General features: G+C 56.4%; 1 protein-coding gene across 1 annotated transcript in view; it reads right to left on the bottom strand.

Moving 5' to 3' along the window:
• Positions 1-19489, bottom strand: part of LOC132390510 (DBH-like monooxygenase protein 2) — a gene marked incomplete at its 3' end in the record, with an annotated part of 178865 nt that overhangs the window by 5974 nt on the left and 153402 nt on the right. Inside the window, exons 6-11 of the mRNA XM_059963120.1 lie at positions 18550-18652; positions 11393-11559; positions 9955-10046; positions 5294-5390; positions 3380-3439; positions 3089-3219 (exon numbers count right to left, since the gene is read on the bottom strand). Coding sequence (XP_059819103.1) covers positions 3089-3219; positions 3380-3439; positions 5294-5390; positions 9955-10046; positions 11393-11559; positions 18550-18652 — 650 coding nt within the window. The remainder of the gene's footprint in view (positions 1-3088; positions 3220-3379; positions 3440-5293; positions 5391-9954; positions 10047-11392; positions 11560-18549; positions 18653-19489) is intronic.

Raw genomic sequence — 19489 nt, 5'->3', positions numbered from 1 at the left:
GCAGGTACATTAACGACACTCGGACAGGAACACGGATAGGAAAGGTTTAGAGGGATACGGGTGGTCCGTCTGTGGAAGGAGCTGCCGGAGGAAGTGGTCGAGGCAGGTACATTAACGACACTCGGACAGGGACACGGATAGGAAAGGTTCAGAGGGATACGGGTGGTCCGTCTGTGGAAGGAGCTGCCGGAGGAAGTGGTCGAGGCAGGTACATTAACGACACTGGGACAGGGACACGGATAGGAAAGATTTAGAGGGATACGGGTGGTCCGTCTGTGGAAGGAGCTGCCGGAGGAAGTGGTCGAGGCAGGTACATTAACGACACACGGACAGGGACACGGATAGTGAAGGTTTAGAGGGATACGGGTGGTCCGTCTGTGGAAGGAGCTGCCGGAGGAAGTGGTCGAGGCAGGTACATTAACGATACTCGGACAGGGACACGGATAGGAAAGGTTTACAGGGATACGGGTGGTCCGTCTGTGGAAGGAGCTGCCGGAGGAAGTGGTCGAGGCAGGTACATTAACGACACTCGGACAGGGATACGGATAGGAAAGGTTTACAGGGATACGGGTGGTCCGTCTGTGGAAGGAGCTGCCGGAGGAAGTGGTCGAGGCAGGTACATTAACGATACTCGGACAGGGACACGGATAGGAAAGGTTTAGAGGGATACGGGTGGTCCGTCTGTGGAAGGAGCTGCCGGAGGAAGTGGTCGAGGCAGGTACATTAACGACACTCGGACAGGGATACGGATAGGAAAGGTTTACAGGGATACGGGTGGTCCGTCTGTGGAAGGAGCTGCCGGAGGAAGTGGTCGAGGCAGGTACATTAACGATACTCGGACAGGGACACGGATAGGAAAGGTTTAGAGGGATACGGGTGGTCCGTCTGTGGAAGGAGCTGCCGGAGGAAGTGGTCGAGGCAGGTACATTAACGACACTGGGACAGGGACACGGATAGGAAAGATTTAGAGCGATACGGGTGGTCCGTCTGTGGAAGGAGCTGCCGGAGGAAGTGGTCGAGGCAGGTACATTAACGACACACGGACAGGGACACGGATAGTGAAGGTTTAGAGGGATACGGGTGGTCCGTCTGTGGAAGGAGCTGCCGGAGGAAGTGGTTGAGGCAGGTACATTAACGACACTCGGACAGGGACATGGATAGGAAAGGTTTAGAGGGATACTGGTGGTCCGTCTGTGGAAGGAGCTGCCGGAGGAAGTGGTCGAGGCAGGTACATTAACGGCACTCGGACAGGGACACGGATAGGAAAGGTTTAGAGGGATACGGGTGGTCCGTCTGTGGAAGGAGCTGCCGGAGGAAGTGGTCGAGGCAGGTACATTAACGACACTTGGACATGGACACGGATAGGAAAGGTTCAGAGGGATACGGGTGGTCCGTCTGTGGAAGGAGCTGCCGGAGGAAGTGGTCGAGGCAGGTACATTAACGACACTCGGACAGGGACACGGATAGGAAAGGTTTAGAGGGATACGGGTGGTCCGTCTGTGGAAGGAGCTGCCGGAGGAAGTGGTCGAGGCAGGTACATTAACGACACTCGGACAGGGACACGGATAGTGAAGGTTTAGAGGGATACGGGTGGTCCGTCTGTGGAAGGAGCTGCCGGAGGAAGTGGTTGAGGCAGGTACATTAACGACACTCGGACAGGGACACGGATAGTGAAGGTTTAGAGGGATACGGGTGGTCCGTCTGTGGAAGGAGCTGCCGGAGGAAGTGGTCGAGGCAGGTACATTAACGACACTCGGACAGGGACACGGATAGGAAAGGTTCAGAGGGATACGGGTGGTCCGTCTGTGGAAGGAGCTGCCGGAGGAAGTGGTCGAGGCAGGTACATTAACGACACTCGGACAGGGACACGGATAGGAAAGGTTCAGAGGGATACGGGTGGTCCGTCTGTGGAAGGAGCTGCCGGAGGAAGTGGTCGAGGCAGGTACATTAACGACACTGGGACAGGGACACGGATAGGAAAGATTTAGAGGGATACGGGTGGTCCGTCTGTGGAAGGAGCTGCCGGAGGAAGTGGTTGAGGCAGGTACATTAACGACACTCGGACAGGGACACGGATAGTGAAGGTTTAGAGGGATACGGGTGGTCCGTCTGTGGAAGGAGCTGCCGTAGGAAGTGGTCGAGGCAGGTACATTAACGACACTCGGACAGGGACACGGAGAGGAAAGGTTTAGAGGGATACGGGTGGTCCGTCTGTGGAAGGAGCTGCCGGAGGAAGTGGTCGAGGCAGGTACATTAACGGCACTCGGACAGGGACACGGATAGGAAAGGTTTAGAGGGATACGGGTGGTCCGTCTGTGGAAGGAGCTGCCGGAGGAAGTGGTCGAGGCAGGTACATTAACGACACTGGGACAGGGACACGGATAGGAAAGGTTTAGAGGGATACGGGTGGTCCGTCTGTGGAAGGAGCTACCGGAGGAAGTGGTCAAGGCAGGTACATTAACGACACTCGGACAGGGACACGGATAGGAAAGTTTACAGGGATACGGGTGGTCCGTCTGTGGAAGGAGCTGCCGGAGGAAGTGGTCGAGGCAGGTACATTAACGACACTCGGACAGGGACACGGATAGGAAAGGTTCAGAGGGATACGGGTGGTCCGTCTGTGGAAGGAGCTGCCGGAGGAAGTGGTCGAGGCAGGTACATTAACGACACTCGGACAGGGACACGGATAGGAAAGGTTTAGAGGGATACGGGTGGTCCGTCTGTGGAAGGAGCTGCCGGAGGAAGTGGTCGAGGCAGGTACATTAACGACACTCGGACAGGGACACGGATAGGAAAGGTTTAGGGGACGAACGCAGGACCAGATTGGACTGGGCTCTTGCCTGGCATGGACCAGATGGGCGAAGTGCCGGTTTCCCTGCTGCATGGCACCGCAGCAACCGGAGTCACTCCGTTCCGCCCAGACAGGGTCAGAGCTGAATTCCGTCTTGTCTGCTGGTATTTTCCGGGAGAGCTGCGAAATGGCGGCCATCGTTCCGCAGCGCGTCCAGAGAGTATTTCTGGATAGAGAGGAGTCGAGGAGGGAGGGAGAAGGGCAGTCGGGCGAGGGGGAGGGCGCGGGACATCTCACCTGCTCGCGGTCACCCCCAGGGCAGCGGCCACCGTGCTGGTGTTCTGAAAGCTGAGGCAGCCCTCGATGTCGATGCGGGGGTAATAGACGAGGAAGGACATGCACATTTCGTTCACCGTGTCCAGGCCCCCCTAAGAGGGCAGGGGATGGGGTGGTGGTGGGGGTGGGGGAAGGACAGAGTCAATACCCGCACTGAGATCATCGCCCCCTCCGCGCGGCACTCCGATACCACACCCCCCGCTCCGCCCCACTTCCCCGCCAGGCTCCGACGCGAAGTCCCCCGACACTCACCATCACCATCTTTGCGCGCTGCATCGTGTTGAAGGTGCACTCGGTGATGAGGACGTCCCCCTGCGCGGAAGGGAGAGACCCCGATTATTCTCCGGCGCTCGGGATGAGCGGCCTCGACTACTTCGTCGTTAACCCGCCGGGGCCGAGTCTTCGCCTTGAACCTGGCTTTGAATGGGACGCTTCTGCGAGCAGCGCCGTGGCGGGGGAGGGGGGGGGGTGAAGGTCAGATTCTCGGCGCTTGAGAGCCGAGAGGTCACGTTGCAGCTATATAGAAAACATAGAAAATAGGTGCAGGGGTGGGCCATTCGGCCCTTCGAGCCTGTACCGCCATTCAGCATGATCGTGGCTGATCTTCCAACTCAGAACCCTGTACCTGCTTTCTCTCCGTACCCCCTGATCCCTTTAGCCACAAGGACCATATCTAACTTCCTCTCAAATATAGCCAATGAACCGGCCTCAACTGTTTCCTGTGGCAGAGAATTCCACAGATTCACCACTCTCTGTGTGAAGAAGTTTTTTCTCATCTCGGTCCTAAAAGGCTTCCCCTTTATCCTTAAACTGTGACCCCCTCGTTCTGGACTTCCCCAACGTCGGAAACAATCTTCCTGTATCTAGCCTGTCCAATCCCTTTAGAATTTTATACGTTTCAATAAGATCCCCCCTCAATCTGCTAAATTCCAGTGAGTATAAGCCCAGTCGATCCAGTCTTTCTTCATATGAAAGTCCTGCCATCCCAGGAATCAATCTGGTGAACCTTCTTTGTACTCCCCCTATGGCAAGAATGTCTTTCCTCAGATTAGGGGACCAAAACTGCACACAATACTCTAGGTGCAGTCTCACCAAGGCCCTGTACAACTGCAGTAGAACCTCCCTGCTCCTGTACTCAAATCCTTTTGCTATGAATGCCAACATACCATTTGCCCCTTTCACCACCTGCTGTACCTGCATGCCCACCTTCAATAACTGGTGTACAATGACACCCAGGTCTCGTTGCATCTCCCCTTTTCCTAATCGGCCACCGTTCAGATAACAATCTGTTTTCCTGTTCTTGCAACCAAAGTGGACAACCTCACATTTACCCACATATAGGCCCCTGGTCAGACCCCACTTGGAGTGCTGTGCTCAGTTCCGGTCGCCTCACTACAGGAAGGATGTGGAAACCATAGAAAGGGTGCAGAGGAGATTGACAAGGATGTTTCCTGGATTGGGGAGCATGCTTTATGAGAATAGGCTGAGTGAACTCGGCCTTTTCTCCTCGGAGTGACGGAGGACGAGAGGTGACCCGATAGAGGTGTACAAGACGATGAGAGGCATTGATCGTGTGGATAGTCAGAGGCTTTTCCCCGGGGCTGAAACGGTTGCCACAAGAGGACACGGGTTTGAGGTGCTGGGGAGTAGGTACAGAGGAGATGTCAGGGGTGAGTTTTTCACTCAGAGAGTGGTGGGTGTGTGGAACGGGCTGTCGGTGATGGTGGTGGAGGCGGATACGAGAGGGTCTGTTAAGAGACTCCTGGACAGGTACAGGGTAAGCCTAGTAAGTTCTAAGGTAGGGATGTGTTCGGCTCAGCTTTGTGGGCCGAAGGGCCTGTATTGTGATGCAGGGTTGCTACGTTTCTAAATTCCGGACGGCCAGTCTCTAGGGCTTACGGAGAGCGGTGCGGGAGGCGAATTCGAGGAAGCCGGACGAAATTGGGTCATCTTACACCGAGAGCAGTGGTTGTTTTGAGGAGAGGAGGTGAGGTGGGGGCAGGTACGATAGGGTTGATGCGGAGAATCCCAGATTCATGGATGGGCCGGGGATGGGTGCGTTGGGGTGGGGGGCGGGGAGAGAGGGACCGAGATTCGCTTCGACTGATTGGCACTGAACGGGGTGACACTGCACACCGCTGGGCACTGCGGCCGGGACCCACCTACCCGCTCGACGGTGGCCGGTTCCAGCAGGAACTTGGGCTCCTGGAGCGCGGGGTCGAAGGTCTGGTCCTGCAGCACTACACTGATCTGTTTCCCGGCTCTGAAACGTACAGAAATCCGGGCCGGCGGGGTTAGCACAGACGCCGAGAGGCACCCAGACACGGGCGCGTACTCACAGAGACACCCAGATACCAACACACATTCAGAGAGACACCCAGACACAGATAGAGTGTTTGTGGAGAGGATGTTTCCTGTAGTGGGGGAGTCTAGGACCAGAGGACACAGATAGAGTGGATGTCGAGAGGATATTTCCTGTAGTGGGGGAGTCTAGGACCAGAGGACACAGATAGAGTGGATGTGGAGAGGATGTTTCCTGTAGTGGGGGGAGTCTAGGACCAGAGGACACAGATAGAGTGGATGTGGAGAGGATGTTTCCTGTAGTGGAGTCTAGGACCAGAGGACACAGATAGAGTGGATGTGGAGAGTATGTTTCCTGTAGTGGGGGAGTCTAGGACCAGAGGACACAGATAGAGTGGATGAGGAGAGGATGTTTCCTGTAGTGGGGGAGTCTAGGACCAGAGGACACAGATAGAGTGGATGTGGAGAGTATGTTTCCTGTAGTGGGGGAGTCTAGGACCAGAGGACACAGATAGAGTGGATGTGGAGAGGAAGTTTCCTGTAGTGGGGGAGTCTAGGACCAGAGGACACAGATAGAGTGGATGTGGAGAGTATGTTTCCTGTAGTGGGGGAGTCTAGGACCAGAGGACACAGATAGAGTGGATGTGGAGAGGAAGTTTCCTGTAGTGGGGGAGTCTAGGACCAGAGGACACAGATAGAGTGGATGTGGAGAGTATGTTTCCTGTAGTGGGGGAGTCTAGGACCAGAGGACACAGATAGAGTGGATGTGGAGAGGATGTTTCCTGTAGTGGGGCAGTCTAGGACCAGAGGACACAGATAGAGTGGATGTGGAGAGGATGTCTCCTGTAGTGGGGGAGTCTGGGACCAGAGGACACAGATAGAGTGGATGTGGAGAGGATGTTTCCTGTAGTGGGGGAGTCTAGGACCAGAGGACACAGATAGAGTGGATATGGAGAGGATGTTTCCTGTAGTGGGGGAGTCTAGGACCAGAGGACACAGATAGAGTGGATGTGGAGAGGAAGTTTCCTGTAGTGGGGGAGTCTAGGTCCAGAGGACACAGATAGAGTGGATGTGGAGAGGATGTTTCCTGTAGTGGGGGAGTCTAGGACCAGAGGACACAGATAGAGTGGATGTAGAGAGGAAGTTTCCTGTAGTGGGGGAGTCTAGGACCAGAGGACACAGATAGAGTGGATGTGGAGAGTATGTTTCCTGTAGTGGGGGAGTCTAGGACCAGAGGACACAGATAGAGTGGATGTGGAGAGGAAGTTTCCTGTAGTGGGGGAGTCTAGGACCAGAGGACACAGATAGAGTGGATGTGGAGAGGATGTTTCCTGTAGTGGGGCAGTCTAGGACCAGAGGACACAGATAGAGTGGATGTGGAGAGGATGTCTCCTGTAGTGGGGGAGTCTGGGACCAGAGGACACAGATAGAGTGGATGTGGAGAGGTGAGTCTAGGACCAGAGGACACAGATAGAGTGGATGTGGAGAGGATGTTTCCTGTCGTGGGGGAGTCTAGGATCAGAGGACACAGATAGAGTGGATGTGGAGAGGATGTTTCCTGTAGTGGTGAGTCTAGGACCAGAGGACACAGATAGAGTGGATGTGGAGAGGATGTTTCCTGTCGTGGGGGGGTCTAGGATCAGAGGACACAATTAGAATGGATGTGGAGAGGATGTGTCTTGTAGTGGGGGAGTCTAGGACCAGAGGACACAGATAGAGTGGTGGTGGAGAGGATGTTTCCTGTAGTGGGGGAGTCTAGGACCAGAGGACACAGATAGAGTGGATGTGGAGAGGATGTTTCCTGTCGTGGGGGAGTCTAGGACCAGAGGACACAGATAGAGTGGTGGTGGAGAGGATGTTTCCTGTAGTGGGGGAGTCTAGGACCAGAGGACACAGATAGAGTGGATGTGGAGAGGATGATTCCTGTCGTGGGGGAGTCTAGGACCAGAGGACACAGATAGAGTGGTGGTGGAGAGGATGTTTCCTGTAGTGGGGGAGTCTAGGACCAGAGGACACTAGAGTGGATGTGGAGAGGATGTTTCCTGTAGTGGGGCAGTCTAGGACCAGAGGACACAGATAGAGTGGATGTGGAGAGGATGTCTCCTGTAGTGGGGGAGTCTGGGACCAGAGGACACAGATAGAGTGGATGTGGAGAGGATGTTTCCTGTAGTGGGGGAGTCTAGGACCAGAGGACACAGATAGAGTGGATATGGAGAGGATGTTTCCTGTAGTGGGGGAGTCTAGGACCAGAGGACACAGATAGAGTGGATGTGGAGAGGAAGTTTCCTGTAGTGGGGGAGTCTAGGTCCAGAGGACACAGATAGAGTGGATGTGGAGAGGATGTTTCCTGTAGTGGGGGAGTCTAGGACCAGAGGACACAGATAGAGTGGATGTAGAGAGGAAGTTTCCTGTAGTGGGGGAGTCTAGGACCAGAGGACACAGATAGAGTGGATGTGGAGAGTATGTTTCCTGTAGTGGGGGAGTCTAGGACCAGAGGACACAGATAGAGTGGATGTGGAGAGGAAGTTTCCTGTAGTGGGGGAGTCTAGGACCAGAGGACACAGATAGAGTGGATGTGGAGAGGATGTTTCCTGTAGTGGGGCAGTCTAGGACCAGAGGACACAGATAGAGTGGATGTGGAGAGGACGTCTCCTGTAGTGGGGGAGTCTGGGACCAGAGGACACAGATAGAGTGGATGTGGAGAGGTGAGTCTAGGACCAGAGGACACAGATAGAGTGGATGTGGAGAGGATGTTTCCTGTCGTGGGGGAGTCTAGGATCAGAGGACACAGATAGAGTGGATGTGGAGAGGATGTTTCCTGTAGTGGTGAGTCTAGGACCAGAGGACACAGATAGAGTGGATGTGGAGAGGATGTTTCCTGTCGTGGGGGGGTCTAGGATCAGAGGACACAATTAGAATGGATGTGGAGAGGATGTGTCCTGTAGTGGGGGAGTCTAGGACCAGAGGACACAGATAGAGTGGTGGTGGAGAGGATGTTTCCTGTAGTGGGGGAGTCTAGGACCAGAGGACACAGATAGAGTGGATGTGGAGAGGATGTTTCCTGTCGTGGGGGAGTCTAGGACCAGAGGACACAGATAGAGTGGTGGTGGAGAGGATGTTTCCTGTAGTGGGGGAGTCTAGGACCAGAGGACACAGATAGAGTGGATGTGGAGAGGATGATTCCTGTCGTGGGGGAGTCTAGGACCAGAGGACACAGATAGAGTGGTGGTGGAGAGGATGTTTCCTGTAGTGGGGGAGTCTAGGACCAGAGGACACAGATAGAGTGGATGTGGAGAGGATGTTTCCTGTAGTGGGGGAGTCTAGGACCAGAGGACACAGATAGAGTGGATGTGGAGAGGATGATTCCTGTCGTGGGGGAGTCTAGGACCGGAGGGCACAGATAGAGTGGATGTGGAGAGGATGATTCCTGTCGTGGGGGAGTCTAGGACCAGAGGACACAGATAGAGTGGATGTGGAGAGGATGTTTCCTGTAGTGGGGGAGTCTAGGACCAGAGGACACAGATAGAGTGGATGTGGAGAGGATGTTTCCTGTAGTGGGGGAGTCTAGGACCAGAGGACACAGATAGAGTTGATGTGGAGAGGATGTTTCCTGTAGTGGGGGAGTCTAGGACCAGAGGACACAGATAGAGTGGATGTGGAGAGGATGTTTCCTGTAGTGGGGGAGTCTAGGACCAGAGGTCACAGATAGAGTGGATGTGGAGAGGATGTTTCCTGTAGTGGGGGAGTCTAGGACCAGAGGACACAGATAGAGTGGATGTGGAGAGGATGTTTCCTGTAGTGGGGGAGTCTAGGACCGGAGGGCACAGATAGAGTGGATGTGGAGAGGATGATTCCTGTCGTGGGGGAGTCTAGGACCAGAGGACACAGATAGAGTGGATGTGGAGAGGATGATTCCTGTCGTGGGGGAGTCTAGGACCAGAGGGCACAGCCTCAGAATTGGGTGATGTCCATTCAGAACGGAGATGTGGAGGAATTTTTTAGGCTGAGGGTGTTGAATGATTGGTCAAGTCTTTGGGAGGAGGTTGATCGGTTCGTGATCGGTCAGGGGGAGACGGCAGGAGAGGGGGGTTGAGAGAGACAATGGTTAAGACAATGGGGGCATAATGTTTCGGTGTTTGGTTGTTTGGGGTGGGGGTGGGGTGTTGGAGGTATTTGATTTACCCACGGGGTATGGTGGGTGCGTGGAACGTTCTGCCAGGGCTGGTGTCAGAGGCAGACTCACTCGGGAAGTTTAGAGTAACTCCCAGACAGACACGTGGAGAGTTGAAGTCGGAGGAAATGGTTGGATTGATCTGGGAGCGGGTTAAACGGGCGAGCAGGGCACCGTGGACCGAAGGGCCTGCGCCGTGCCCTGTTCTGGTGCACCTGTGGCATTGCAGCTAGCAGAGGGACCGCGCGTCCGACTATGACACCGCCCCCTCTTCCCAGGAGACGTTTCCCAAGGGGTTGGGCGCCCACCCACCCCACCCCCCCCCCCCCGAGCGCAGAGCCGGATTCTGGCCCACCTGAAGCGGAGAACCCGCAGCTTCGATCCCAGCAGGTGCGTGTGCAGATATCCACCGATCACTTTCAGCGGACCCACCGTCTGGTTCGGACTCTGGCGGGGGGTGGGACACATGGAAAAGGGCTTGGCGACTTATCGCTGGGTCTCAGGGTCACCCTCCCCCCGTCACCGACACTTGCCCCCCACCACATACCAAGCAAATCCTCCCCAACAGCCTACAGACACTCTGCCCCCTCACCCTCTCTCTCCCCACCCACCAAATCCTCCCCCACAGCTCAGACAATCTCCCCCGTCACGCTCTCTCCCCACCCACCAAATCCTCCCCCACGGCTCACAGACAATCTCCCCCGTCACGCTCTCTCCCCACCCACCAAATCCTCCCCCACGGCTCACAGACAATCTCCCCCGTCACGCTCTCTCCCCACCCACCAAATCCTCCTCCACGGCTCACAGACAATCTCCCCCGTCACGCTCTCTCCCCACCCACCAAATCCTTCCCCACGGCTCACAGACAATCTCCCCCGTCACGCTCTCTCCCCACCCACCAAATCCTTCCCCACGGCTCACAGACAATCTCCCCCGTCACGCTCTCTCCCCACCCACCAAATCCTCCCCCACGGCTCACAGACAATCTCCCCCGTCACGCTCTCTCCCCACCCACCAAATCCTCCCCCACGGCTCACAGACAATCTCCCCCGTCACGCTCTCTCCCCACCCACCAAATCCTCCCCCACGGCTCACAGACAATCTCCCCCGTCGCGCTCTCTCCCCGAGAGGAGCCGAGAGGTAATGTTGCAGCTCTATCGGACCCTGGTCAGACCCCACTTGGAGTACTGTGCTCAGTTCCGGTCGCCTCACTACAGGAAGGATGTGGAAGCCATAGAAGGGGTGCAGAGGAGATTGACAAGGATGTTTCCTGGACTGGGGAGCGTGCCTTATGAGAACAGGCTGAGTGAACTCGGCCTTTTCTCCTCGGAGTGACGGAGGATGAGAGGTGACCCGATAGAGGTGTACAAGACGATGAGAGGCATTGATCGTGTGGATAGTCAGAGGCTTTTCCCCGGGGCTGAAACGGTTGCCACAAGAGGACACGGGTTTGAGGTGCTGGGGAGTAGGTACAGAGGAGATGTCAGGGGTGAGTTTTTCACTCAGAGAGTGGTGAGTGTGTGGAACGGGCTGCCGGTGATGGTGGTGGAGGGGGAAACGATAGGGTCTGTTAAGATACTCTTGGATTGGTACATGGAGCTTAGAAAATTAGAGAGTAATACTAATAATTTCTATGGTAGGGACATGTTCAGCACAGCTTTGTGGGCCGAAGGGCCTGTATTGTGCTGTTGGCTTTCTATGTTTCTGTATGACACTCCCCCATCACCCTCTCTTCCCCCCCCCCACCCACTGAAACCCCTCCCACAGCCGAGCTCTCCCCCGCAGCACCTTACCTGGCTCAAGGGCCCCGTGTCACAGTATCCGTAGGTCCTGTACGCCGGGACGGGGGCAGGGATGAGGAGGGTGTGGAAGAGGGCAATCCCGGTCCAGAGGATTCCAGCGTCGTACCTCCGGAGTTCCGGGGTCAGGTGCAGCCTGAACCCGGAGTAGTCCATCACGCCTGCGGAACGAGGAGGCGGTGACAGGCGGCCTGGCCGAGGGCCGGCGGGGGGGGGGGGAGAGGCGCGGAGGGGTGGGCCAGTAACCCCGCGGGGGGAGCGGAGGGTGGCGGAGTCGCCGAGGGCTATGGCAGGACGGGAAGCGGAGCCGGGCGGAGAGCTGGCAGATACAGTTTAACGCGGACAAGTGCCGGACGGTCAAATGTGAGGGCAGAGTTCAGAGACAACGGCCGGATTCTCAGCAGTGAGGGGGATCGGAGTGATCTCGGGGCTCAAGTCCACAGATCCCTCAAAGAGAGGGTGCAGAAGAGATTCACCAGGACGCTGCCTGGATTAGAGAGGATGCAGAGGAGATTCACCGGGACGCTGCCTGGATTAGAGAGGATGCAGAGGAGATTCACCGGGACGCTGCCTGGATTAGAGAGGGTGCAGAGGATATTCACCAGGACGCTGCCTGGATTAGAGAGGGTGCAGAGGAGATTCACCAGGACGCTGCCTGGATTAGAGAGGATGCAGAGGAGATTCACCGGGACGCTGCCTGGATTAGAGAGGGTGTAGAGGAGATTCACCGGGACGCTGCCTGGATTAGAGAGGATGCAGAGGAGATTCACCAGGACAGTGCCTGGATTAGAGAGGGCGCAGAGGAGATTCACCGGGACGCTGCCTGGATTAGAGAGGGCGCAGAGGAGATTCACCGGGACGCTGCCTGGATTAGAGAGGATGCAGAGGAGATTCACCGGGACGCTGCCTGGATTAGAGAGGATGCAGAGGAGATTCACCAGGACACTGCCTGGATTAGAGAGGGTGCAGTGGAGATTCACCAGGACGCTGCCTGGGTTAGAGAGGGTGCAGTGGAGATTCACCAGGACACTGCCTGGATTAGAGAGGGTGCAGAGGAGATTCACCGGGACGCTGCCTGGATTAGAGAGGGTGCAGAGGAGATTCACCAGGACGCTGCCTGGATTAGAGAGGATGCAGAGGAGATTCACCAGGACACTGCCTGGATTAGAGAGGGCGCAGAGGAGATACACCGGGACGCTGCCTGGATTAGAGAGGGCGCAGAGGAGATTCACCGGGACGCTGCCTGGATTAGAGAGGATGCAGAGGAGATTCACCGGGACGCTGCCTGGATTAGAGAGGATGCAGAGGAGATTCACCAGGACACAGCCTGGATTAGAGAGGGTGCAGAGGAGATTCACCAGGATGCTGCCTGGATTAGAGAGGGTGCAGAGGAGATTCACCAGGATGCTGCCTGGATTAGAGAGGGTGCAGAGGAGATTCACCGGGATGCTGCCTGGATTAGAGAGGGTGCAGAGGAGATTCACCGGGATGCTGACTGGATTAGAGAGGGTGCAGAGGAGATTCACCAGGATGCTGCCTGGATTAGAGAGGGTGCAGAGGAGATTCACCAGGACGCTGCCTGGATTAGAGAGGGTGCAGAGGAGATTCACCAGGACGCTGCCTGGATTAGAGAGGGTGCAGAGGAGATTCACCAGGACGCTGCCTGGATTAGAGAGGGTGCAGAGGAGATTCACCAGGACGCTGCCTGGATTAGAGAGGGTGCAGAGGAGATTCACCAGGACGCTGCCTGGATTAGAGAGGGTGCAGAGGAGATTCACCAGGATGCTGCCTGGATTAGAGAGGGTGCAGAGGAGATTCACCAGGACGCTGCCTGGACTAGAGAGGGTGCAGAGGAGATTCACCAGGACGCTGCCTGGGTTAGAGAGGGTGCAGAGGAGTTTCACCGGGACGCTGCCTGGATTAGAGAGGGTGCAGAGGAGATTCACCGGGATGCTGCCTGGATCAGAGAGGGTGCAGAGGAGATTCACCAGAACGCTGCCTGGATTAGAGAGGGTGCAGAGGAGATTCACCAGGACGCTGCCTGGATTAGAGAGGGTGCAGAGGAGATTCACCAGGACGCTGCCTGGATTAGAGAGGGTGCAGAGGAGATACACCGGGACGCTGCCTGGATTGGAGAGGGTGCAGAGGAGATTCACCGGGACGCTGCCTGGATTAGAGACGGTGCAGAGGACATTCACCAGGACGCTGCCTGGATTAGAGAGGGTGCAGAGGAGATTCACCGGGATGCTGCCTGGATTAGAGAGGGTGCAGAGGAGATTCACCAGGATGCTGCCTGGATTAGAGAGGGTGCAGAGGAGATTCACCAGGACGCTGCCTGGATTAGAGAGAGTGCAGAGGAGATTCACGAGGACGCTGCCTGGATTAGAGAGGGTGCAGAGGAGATTCACCAGCACGCTGCCTGGATTAGAGAGGGTGCAGAGGAGATTCACCAGGACACTGACTGGATTAGAGAGAGTGCAGAGGAGATTCACCGGGATGCTGTCTGGATTAGAGAGGGTGATTCACCAGGACACTGCCTGGTTTAGAGACGGTGAAGAGGACATTCACCAGGATGCTGCCTGGATTAGAGAGGGTGCAGAGGAGATTCACCGGGACGCTGCCTGGATTAGAGAGGGTGCAGAGGAGATTCACAGGGACGCTGCCTGGATCAGAGAGGGTGCAGAGGAGATTCACCGGGACGCTGCCTGGATTAGAGAGGGTGCAGAGGAGATTCACCGGGATGCTGCCTGGATTAGAGAGGGTGCAGAGGAGATTCACCAGAAAGCTGCCTGGATTAGAGAGGGTGCAGAAGAGATTCACCAGGATGCTGCCTGGATTAGAGAGGGTGCAGAGGAGATTCACCGGGACGCTGCCTGGATTGGAGAGGGTGCAGAGGACATTCACCGGGACGCTGTCTGGATTAGAGAGGGTGGAGATTCACCAGGACACTGCCTGGTTTAGACACGGTGAAGAGGACATTCACCAGGATGCTGCCTGGATTAGAGAGGGTGCAGAGGAGATTCACCGGGTTGCTGTCTGGATTAGAGAGGGTGCAGAGGAGATTCACCAGGACGCTGTCTGGATTAGAGAGTGTGCAGAGGAGATTCACCAGGACGCTGCCCGGATTAGAGAGGGTGCAGAGGAGATTCACCAGGACGCTGCCTGGATAAGAGAGGGTGCAGAGGAGATTCACCAGGACGCTGCCTGGATAAGAGAGGGTGCAGAGGAGATTCACCGGGATGCTGCCTGGATTAGAGAGGGTGCAGAGGGGGTTCACCGGGACGCTGCCTGGATTAGAGAGGGTGCAGAGGAGATTCACCAGGACGCTGCCTGGATTAGAGAGGGTACAGAGGAGATACACCGGGACGCTGCCTGGATTGGAGCGGGTGCAGAGGAGATTCACCGGGACGCTGCCTGGATTAGAGACGGTGCAGAGGACATTCACCAGGACGCTGCCTGGATTAGAGAGGGTGCAGAGGAGATTCACCGGGATGCTGCCTGGATTAGAGAGGGTGCAGAGGAGATTCACCAGGATGCTGCCTGGATTAGAGAGGGTGCAGAGGAGATTCACCAGGACGCTGCCTGGATTAGAGAGAGTGCAGAGGAGATTCACCAGGACGCTGCCTGGATTAGAGAGGGTGCAGAGGAGATTCACCAGCACGCTGCCTGGATTAGAGAGGGTGCAGAGGAGATTCACCAGGACACTGACTGGATTAGAGAGGGTGCAGAGGAGATTCACAGGGATGCTGCCTGGATCAGAGAGGGTGCAGAGGAGATTCACCGGGACGCTGCCTGGATTAGAGAGGGTGCAGAGGAGATTCACCGGGATGCTGCCTGGATTAGAGAGGGTGCAGAGGAGATTCACCAGAACGCTGCCTGGATTAGAGAGGGTGCAGAAGAGATTCACCAGGATGCTGCCTGGATTAGAGAGGGTGCAGAGGAGATTCACCGGGACGCTGCCTTGATTGGAGAGGGTGCAGAGGACATTCACCGGGACGCTGTCTGGATTAGAGAGGGTGGAGATTCACCAGGACACTGCCTGGTTTAGACACGGTGAAGAGGACATTCACCAGGATGCTGCCTGGATTAGAGAGGGTGCAGAGGAGATTCACCGGGATGCTGTCTGGATTAGAGAGGGTGCAGAGGAGATTCACCAGGACGCTGTCTGGATTAGAGAGGGTGCAGAGGAGATTCACCAGGACACTGCCTGGATTAGAGAGGATGCAGAGGAGATTCACCGGGACGCTGCCTGGATTAGAGAGGGTGCAGAGGAGATTCACCGTGACGCTGCCTGGATTAGAGAGGGTGCAGAGGAGATTCACCGGGACACTGCCTGGATTAGAGAGGGTTCAGAGGAGATTCACCGGGACGCTGCCTGGATTAGAGAGGGTGCAGAGGAGATTCACCGGGACACTGCCTGGATTAGAGAGGGTGCAGAGGAGATTCACCGGGACACTGTCTGGATTAGAGAGGGTGCAGAGGAGATTCACCGGACGCTGCCTGGATTAGAGAGGGTGCAGAGGAGATTCACCGGGACGCTGCCTGGATTAGAGAGGGTGCAGAGGAGATTCACCGGGAAGCTGCCTGGATTAGAGAGTGTGCAGAGGAGATTCACCAGGACGCTGCCTGGATTAGAGAGAGTGCAGAGGAGATTCACCAGGACGCTGCCTGGATTAGAGATGTTGCAGAGGAGATTCAACAGGACGCTGCCTGGATTAGAGGGGGTGCAGAGGAGATTCACCAGGACGCTGCCCGGATTAGAGAGGGTGCAGAGGAGATTCACCAGGACGCTGCCCGGATTTGAGAGGGTGCAGAGGAGATTCACCGGGACGCTGCCCGGATTAGAGAGGGTGCAGAGGAGATTCACCAGGACGCTGCCCGGATTAGAGAGGGTGCAGAGGAGATTCACCGGGACGCTGCCTGGATTAGAGAGGGTGCAGAGGAGATTCACCGGGACGCTGCCTGGATTAGAGAGGGTGCAGAGGAGATTCATCAGGACGCTGCCTGGATTAGAGAGGGTGCAGAGGAGATTTACCGGGATGCTGCCTGGATTAGAGAGGGTGCAGAGGAGATTCACCGGTACGCTGCCTGGATTAGAGAGGGTGCAGAGGAGATTCATCAGGACGCTGGCTGGATATAGAGAGGGTGCAGAGGAGATTCACCGGGACGCTGCCTGGATTAGAGAGGCTGCAGAGGAGATTCACCGGGACGCTGCCTGGATTAGAGAGGGTGCAGAGGAGATTCACCAGGATGCTGCCTGGATTAGAGAGAGTGCAGAGGAGATTCACCGGGACGCTGCCTGGATTAGAGAGGCTGCACAGGAGATTCACCGGGATGCTGCCTGGATTAGAGAGGGTTCAGGGGAGCTTCACCAGGATGTTGCCTGGATTTGAGAGGGTGCAGAGGAGATTCACCGGGACGCTGCCTGAATTAGAGAGGGTGCAGAGGAGATTCACCAGGACGCTGCCTGTATTAGAGAGGTTGCAGAGGAGATTCAGCAGGACGCTGCCTGAATTAGAGAGGGTGCAGAGGAGATTCACCAGGACACTGTCTGGATTAGAGAGGGTGCAGAGGAGATTCACCGGACGCTGCCTGGATTAGAGAGGGTGCAGAGGAGATTCACCGGGATGCTGCCTGGATTAGAGAGGGTGCAGAGGAGATTCACCAGGACGCTGCCTGGATTAGAGAGGTTGCAGAGGAGATTCACCGGGACGCTGCCTGGATTAGAGAGAGTGCGGAGGAGATTCACCGGGACGCTGCCTGGATTAGAGAGGGTGCAGAGGAGATTCACCGGGACGCTGCCTGGATTAGAGAGGGTGCAGAGGAGATTCACCAGGACGCTGCCTGGATTAGAGAGGGTGCAGAGGAGATTCACCAGGACGCTGCCTGGATTAGAGAGGGTGCAGAGGAGATTCACCAGGACGCTGCCTGGATTAGAAAGGGTGCAGAGGAGATTCACCGGGACGCTGCCTGGATTAGAGAGGGTGCAGAGGAGATTCACCAGGATGGTGCCTGGATTAGAGAGGGTGCAGAGGAGATTCACCAGGACACTGCCTGGATTAGAGAGGGTGCAGAGGAGATTTTCCAGGACGCTGCCTGGATTAGAGAGGGTGCAGAGGAGATTCACCGGGACGCTGCCTGGATTAGAGAGGGTGCAGAGGAGATTCAGCAGGATGCTGCCTGGATTAGAGAGGGTACAGAGGAGATTCACCAGGATGCTGTCTGGATTAGAGAGGGTGCAGAGGAGATTCACCGGGACACTGCCTGGATTAGAGAGGGTGCAGAGGAGATTCACCAGGACGCTGTCTGGATTAGAGAGGGTGCAGAGGAGATTCACCAGGACGCTGCCTGGATTAGAGAGGGTGCAGAGCTGATTCACCAGGACGTTGCCTGGATTAGAGAGGGTGCAGAGGAGATTCACCGGGACGCTTCCTGGATTAGAGAGGGTGCAGAGGAGGTTCACCGGGACGCTGCCTGGATTAGAGAGGGTGCAGAGGAGATTCACCTGGACGCTGCCTGGATTAGAGAGCGTGAAGAGGAGATTCACGGGGATGCTGACAGATTAGAGAGGGTGCAGAGGAGTTTCACCAGGACGCTGCCTGGATTAGAGAGCGTGAAGAGGAGATTCACGGGGATGCTGACAGATTAGAGAGGGTGCTTTATGAGGAGAGGTTGAGTGAGCTTTTCTCTTTGGAGGGAAGGAAGGTGAGACGAGACTAGACCGAGGTGTATAAGACGATAAGGGTCACAGATCGAGCGGACGGCCAAGGACTTGTTCCCAGGATGGAACTGGGCAACGCTAAGGTGGAAAATTTCTCGGTGGTCGGAGGTACGTTCAGTGGGGAATGTTGGAGGTATTTGTTTTACCCACGGGGAGTGGTGGGTGCGTGGAACGTCCTGCCCGGGCTGGTGTCAGAGGCAGACACACTCGGGACGTTTGAGAAACTCCCAGACTGATCTCGGAGCAGTTTAAAGGGCTAGCCGGACAACATGGGGGGGAGCCGGTGACAGGGAAGAGTGTCCGGGGGGTACGGTGGGTGTTGGGTGTGTGGAGAGTTGGTGACGGAGGAGGGTGCATCTGGGGGTGAGGGGAAGATGTTGGGTGGGAAGGCTCTGGTGTGAAGCCCACCACCCTCCCGGCTCCCCCCTACCTGTCCTGTTGCCTCGGTTGTCGTAGTGGACCTGCAGGACATAGAAATTGGGATCGCCCTTCGCCCCCAGTGAGAATCCCGCCTCGTCTGGGTAAATCAGAGACTGTTGACGGGGAGAGGTGGGGGGGAGTGGAGGAGATTTATCAGTCCTGTTTGTAGTCTGTACCCCCAACCCCTCCTACCCCTCCATCTACCCACCCTCCCTTGGAGGATACGGGGCTGGGTAGCCCCAGGAAACTGCTAGGCCCGAAACCTTGGGCTGTTTCTTTCTTGTCCCGGGCAGTCTCCAGGCAATGTGGTGGGTGAGGGGTGGGGTGGGGTGGGTTTGGCACTAGGCCCGGGTTGAAGCCTGACCACTTTCCTGCTCCCTTGCCGGGCAAATGACGGCAGGGAGGGATGTCCCGTGCCCCAGGTGCGGGTGCGAGTTTCCCAGTCTGAGGGGCAAACATTAGGCCCGAGCTGCAGCCTGGGACTCTCCAGCCCCGAATTCACCAAGCCCTATGGTGCCGGGGGCTGATTGGCAGCACAATGGCGGAAATGCAGCTTGGGACTTTCCTGCCTCAGTTTCTCCCTTTAACCAGGGCTGGTTGTCGGTACTAGGCCCGGGCTGAGCCCTGGGACTTTCCTGACTTGTTTCTCCCTTTAACCAGGGCTGGTTGTCGGCACTAGGCCCGGGCTGAGCCCTGGGACTTTCCTGACTTGTTTCTCCCTTTAACCAGGGCTGGTTGTTGGCACTAGGCCTGGGCTGAGCCCTGGGACTTTCCTGACTTGTTTCTCCCTTTAACCAGGGCTGATTGTCGGCACTAGGCCCGGGCTGAGCACTGGGACTTTCCTGACTTGGTTTCTCCCATTATCCAGGGCTGGTGGTCGGCACTAGGCCCAGGCTGAAGCCTGGTACTTTCCTGCCCCGGTTCCCTGGACCTTAATCAGTACCAAGCCC

The sequence above is a fragment of the Hypanus sabinus genome, unplaced genomic scaffold (genome assembly GCF_030144855.1).
Source record: "Hypanus sabinus isolate sHypSab1 unplaced genomic scaffold, sHypSab1.hap1 scaffold_934, whole genome shotgun sequence".
Taxonomy (NCBI): domain Eukaryota; kingdom Metazoa; phylum Chordata; class Chondrichthyes; order Myliobatiformes; family Dasyatidae; genus Hypanus; species Hypanus sabinus.
This window is presented reverse-complemented; position numbering and strand designations above follow the sequence as displayed.